Source organism: Protopterus annectens, chromosome 1.part0 (assembly GCF_019279795.1).
Source record: "Protopterus annectens isolate FY-2018-M chromosome 1.part0, PAN1.0, whole genome shotgun sequence".
Taxonomy (NCBI): domain Eukaryota; kingdom Metazoa; phylum Chordata; order Ceratodontiformes; family Protopteridae; genus Protopterus; species Protopterus annectens.
This window is the reverse complement of record NC_056725.1, coordinates 469,345,216-469,351,215: the sequence shown is the minus strand read 5'-3', so window position 1 is coordinate 469,351,215 and position 6,000 is coordinate 469,345,216. Positions and strand designations below refer to the sequence as shown.

Below are 6,000 nucleotides of genomic sequence, written 5' to 3'. Positions count from 1 at the left end.
TCTTTTTTAGATATAGTTCAAGAACTATATAAAATAAACATATTTAGAAAGAAATTTACTTCAAAAATTAATTTTTTAAGTAATTAATTCCTGTCAATGTAATGAAATTGGTGGAGCTGAAGAAATCTGCTGCTATCCTGTGTTCATCCTTGGCCACGCCCCTCTTTAACAATATTTCTTGACTTCAACATTACATAAACTGCTCAATTCCTGCCTTCCATTAACCTCATTCTTCCTCCTTTTCTATGTAATTTTCTCCTTCCTTTTTCTAAGGATGCCACCCTTCAATTTCCTGTTATAACATTCAATCCATCAAATACAGTTGGCTTAGATTTGGACTTCTATTTTCTAGTAATTAACAGCATTAAACTTGGTAAATCCTTACCATGTCTAGGAATTTCAGATCCTATATCCCATCTCAAAAGAATATAATTTCCTTAGTTACAACCATCTGCTACTGTTAACACACTGTTGTGGAGAATTCCACAAGCAAGCACAGAATTTTTTTTCCAGCTTGTAAATGAGACAATTTGAAGAAAGTTACTTATGATCACCAAATATGATGAACATATAACACAGATGTACACCATTCTATTTTCTGTATGGCTTATGTTACTACCCCCTACACATACATACCTTGCCAATATTGGTGTTATCCAAAGCAGCGTCAATCTCATCAAGAACGAAGAAAGGGGCTGGTTTGTAACTAGTGGAAGAAAAAAAATACATTTGAAACTGATATAAATTAAATTTCAATAAGACCAACTGCAAATCAAACTTCCGAAACAAGCCAAACATGTTATGTTTTTACTGTACCAGCAGATGTACGAGGGGATCCCCTCTTAGATGGATTAACAACTAGATTAATCCTTCTGACCATTCTCAGTTAAGCATCTTCTCTGAATCCCCAGTGTTCAGGAATGTGAGAGAGAGAGAGAGATGCAAACAATGTAATGCCACAAAATTATAAGAGCATTTCTAAACACTCAGCTTGTCAGATCATCCCATTCACTAAATATGCACACTTGTAGCAAACCAGGAAGAAGCGATGACAATTTGGCACCCAAATTGTTAATAAGCAACATACAAATAAAAACGACCATTTTACAGGAATTTCAATGGCTGAGGCTGCTAATGGAGGGGTCATGCAAACAAAGACCAGTGATCTGGAGACGTTAATGAACACATCAAGAAGGATTTCCTCTGAAAACATTCAAAATGTTAAGACTCAATCCATTACATTTAATAGATGGGCATATTATTGGTGGGCCAACAAATGAGCTAAATCTCAATTTGTAAAGCTGTCAATAAGAAAGATAGAGAACAGCAAAACACTAAAGGAATAGAAGGTTGGGAATAAAGTACAGATGTACCAAAGGAAGCTCAAGTCCCAGAACTGCGGTTGAGTCAACAGTGCTTGGTAAAAGTGTCAACGAAGGGTCAAACAGAACAGGTGCCTGCAACGGAAGCATTCTTGAATCAAACAGGTGAAGCAACTATGACTTGGACAACAGCATCTTCCAGTGGAGAGTTATGAGCATGATGGCATAATTTAGTTGTCAGTCCACCAGGAGAGGATTTATTTGGCAATTGCCAGCTTTTATCCTAAACAAGGAAAACAAACTGGTGCTCTTTCTTAAGACATGCACCCACTTCAGTTAAAACATGAGCTGTCAGTGCACATCAAGAGTACTGAGGGTTCTCTTCTCCTCTGACTTCTACTCAAGACAGGAAAAAAAAATGGCAGAATAATGCACTAGCTCTGGAATGCTTCAGAAACCACTTTTCACTAAGTGAAGTCTGTTAGTCTTAAAGGATAATCAAGACTTGTGATGCAACTATGGCTCTCTATACCACAGCCAGCAACTCCGAGATCCTGAAAGCTTCTTTAACAAATTAACTTCAAAGACTAAAGACTCTGAAACAACAAGTTCAAATGGTGTAAGGCCAAGCCAGTCAACTAAGAAGTTCAACACCTCAAAAGGAAAAGTTGTTCTTCAAAGAACGGCAGAGATGTACAACTCCTTTAAAGAACTAGTTGAACTGGTAACAGGTTACGATCCTGCCCTCCACAAGGTCAGTAATGGAAAAAAATAGCTGACACGTACATCTTAACCATGGAATAACTGAACTCCAAATGACAGAAGTACCGGAGACAGTTTAGAAAACTGACCAACTTGGGTAGTATTGGATATCCTTATGCCCATATGGAAAATAATCTTTCATATAACAAAGTCAAGCAGTTAGTGTAAAGGATTAATGGCTGCAAGCTGTTAATGAACAATTTCCTGTAGTCCAGCACTTTATTCTCTCAGCATCTGTATGCTTATTGTGCAACTCTGGGCAAGTCAGTTAACTAGAAATTACTCCTGGGTTGTCTCTGAAGACACACCTGTGTCCAGTGGGCTTTACTGCTTAAAATAAAAAAAAAAATAAAAATAAATAAAATAAAATAAAAATAAAAGCCTACTCAAACATGAGTAGGCTTGAGGTCCTGTAAGACCTCAGGAGGCAGAAGGTTAGCATAAGTATAGGGTACCACACTTCAGCCCAGGAAGCCCAAACCTAGAAATGAGGGGATGACTGGTGGGAAAACAATACTACAACAATGATCTATTTGAATGTCTTACTATCATTGTAAGTTTTAACACAACTTTACTATGTTCTTTCATAATACTGCGACAGTAGTCTGGTCTACTGGGACGTTTCACAAAGATTATAATGGTAAGAACAGTGGCCTAAAATGAAGGGTTAAGTTACAACATACACTGCAGAATAGTCTTAGCAAACACAGCTCTAGCCAGTGAATAGCTGCAAATGATCACATAGCTTCTTTAAGATAGCTTAGACAGTCATCTCCTTGAGGAAGGTCACAGTGGTAGCTGTACTTGTGCTGTGAGTTCTAGCAGTTCCCTCCATTTTCCTACATTTGGATATAAAAGACCATGACACAGTGGGCCTTCAACTTGGAAATTGTTTAAAAACCCTAACGTCATTCTCTGATACAAAGGAGGCAAACAACTGTAGGAGATTCCAGTAGCCCTGGTTTTGAGTAAATATTTCAGTTGCCCTTGTAGGTACATCCAGAGAATGCAATATTCCCCCCAAACATTCTGGGGACTGGAAAAAACAAGTTAAATGGTCTTACTGATGGTAACTATTTAAAGAAGGTCTGATGCTCTTCTTGCAGAAGTGATGGCCACCAATGAAACTGCTTTCTGACCAATACAGTTGAGGGGGAACTGTTTCTGCAGGTTCAAAGGGTGACTGGAACACTTTTATTTACTACCCATGTCCCATAGGGGAAACAAGCCTTCCTTTGGGAAGCCTGAAGGTGTAGGACTCCTTTATGAAGTGTTTAAAAGGCATGCTAATGATGGGTCCAAGGAAAGAAAGGCTGAAATGGCCAAAAGATCCACCTAAACAGAAGGACAAATCAGCTCTCAGTTAAGAAAAATAAATCACTTAAACGTTGCGGAATCATAGACAATGATGTGGCAGTGCTGTCCTGATTCCTTTGGTGGCATCAAAGGAGAAACGTCTTACTCTTGGATAAGTAGGATTTCCTAGTATTAGGCTTCCTTGCTTCCTTCGAGTATGTTAAGAATGTCCTCAGTGAACTGGTATTTGAAGGGCAGAAGAGTCAAAATCATCCAAGCTGGCTTGTACAAGGATTGTCTTGTTCTGAGATAGGAGATCCGCCTACAGAATCAGAAAGTGAGGACTCTTCCTGTATATTTTCATGAAAAAAGGACACCCAGTGACGTTTAGCCCCCTTCTCCCCTACATTCTTAATCATCCTGGGCAGGTGGATTGGAGGAAATGAAGAGACGATGTGCCCAGTTGAAAAAGGTATACAGTGGCCAAGCATCACTGTATGGTGCTTGTGTGTAGAATTTCCTGATCTGCCTATTGCTCAGAGATGCAAGCATATCTATCTCTGGGACAACCCATGTGTGAATTAGTGAAGGAAGAAACCTCTTTAGAACATCCACTTGTAGCCTTGCCCAAGACTTGCCAAACTGGCCTGACGGTACATAATCTAAAGGTCATGGAGGTAAACCCGTAGTGCGAGTCCACACTTTGAACCAGAGGAGGGGCCTGTGGTACATGAGAGTGGAAATGTGGAAACAGGCATTCCTGAAATCCAAAAGTAGCCATCAGTGCTCAGGGAAACAGGAGTGGTAGATGGGCGTGTAACATCAACAATCTGAATTTGTGAACTTTCACAAAGGTCCTGAGTTTTGAAGGTCCAGGATGGGGTCCTTCCTGGCAACACTTTTTGAGGCACCTGAAACAGCGTTGAATAAAATTCCCTGTTTTGTTCTTCTCTGGGGGACAGGTTCACTTTTCAACAACCTACCAACAGGAGTTCCTGACGGACAGGTTGAACTAAATGCACTTGGTCTTTTGGCACAGTAGGTCTACCTGTTGATTTGTGTTTCTTTAGGATCTAATACCCAGCTGTCCATTGTAATGTCGTCTCAGTTTATTAGTCACTTACTGACCTTCCTACTAAGGTTGGGAGATTAAGAAAATGAATGGAAGAAGATTCACACTGTTATGGCTGCTCCCCACTGGTAAAAGACCCTTGTGGCCCTCAGGATTTTCTCCGTGGTCTTCTTGTCATTTTTTCTTACACTGTCCTTTTTTTACTTTTTGTTGTTCCAACTGTCTGTGTTAGTAAGAAAATCCTGTCATACCCAAGCATGGAGGAAAATACTGTTTAACAAACTGCATGCGTTTGTCACTTTCCTTCTTTTTTCCTCAAGACTTCAGGAGTGGTGTTACAACAGAGCAACTACTTACCCACTGGTGAATTAAAATAATGCATTTTGACATTTTCCTGCAGGGGTTGTAGCCTCAAGCAAAGTATATCTTCTTATGACTGCCTCAGTTGCTGATCCCTGCATGCTGCATCGACAGCATCTGTTTTCCTACCTGACAAAGTGTATGGGTGAGCTGTAGCAATTTTGCCCAAGGGTCCCCATCAGACACTTGCCCAACCTTCTCCATCATTTGTTCTGGACAGCAGTCTAGTACTTTGTCCACGTTTACGACACAGGCTACAGTGGCAATAGTGTATATCATCTTTATAAACTGGTCTAGCATTCTGTTTTCCTTTTGTAGGGAGGAGCTCTGGTACTGATGGCAGGAAACAACTTGAACCCTTTCTCCAGATCCACATACACCACTGCTGGATATGCTACAAGGTTTTTATAGAAGAACCTGTGTGACTCATGGACTCTATAGAACTTGTTAGGTTTCTCTGGAGCAGGAGCAGGAGGCTAGGAGTCTGATCTTTGCAACCTGCCATAAAACACCCTAGTCACATACTTAGGAATATCCAGCTATCCAGACAAAAAAAATGAAAGTTTCACTTTTTTTTTTCAAACATCTAATGCAGGCTCAGTTTTTCATGACAAGCACTTATCACCATACAAAGTGCATCTTCAAATAGGACTTCTCTGTGGGTGAAGCAGAGGAAATGATGTCTTCACTGTTATAACCTAAAGGAAAAATAAATTTCAGTAAGTAAAATCCAATTCCTTCATCCCCCTCTACCTTTGCAGGAGAGGCATCAATCCATCTGCCAGGAGGAGTCCAAACACAGTGACCACAGCTTTGTTACAGATTCTGAATGCCTAATGGAAACCCTGAGTCAAGAAGATCCATTGTTCAGGGGTAGCCTGGAGTACTGGAAGTGGAAAAGAACTTCAGATGCCTGGGTACTGAACATTCTGCACGGAGGCTGGAACAAGTGATTTGTACCTCATCTTCTAAGCCCTTTTAGCTGAGACATCTGCTTTGGAAGTATGGAGCGGTGGACAAAGTTCTTGGACTTCCACTTCATGGCCTTCTATGTTCTCCTTTATGAAGACAGTGGGTTGCTTTATCCGCCCCTGCCAAGAAAAGTACAGTTGTGTACACTTACCATAAATGTAGATGTTCGTGTGTATTCACTGCTTCAGTCATTACATTTGGGCAATCTGCTGGCAG

General features: G+C 40.4%; 1 protein-coding gene across 1 annotated transcript in view; it reads right to left on the bottom strand.

Moving 5' to 3' along the window:
* The window catches only part of SMC1A (structural maintenance of chromosomes 1A), a 1,753,330-nt gene that overhangs the window by 192,715 nt on the left and 1,554,615 nt on the right, over positions 1-6,000 (bottom strand). The window contains exon 26 of the mRNA XM_044060554.1: positions 637-706. Coding sequence (XP_043916489.1) covers positions 637-706 — 70 coding nt within the window. The remainder of the gene's footprint in view (positions 1-636; positions 707-6,000) is intronic.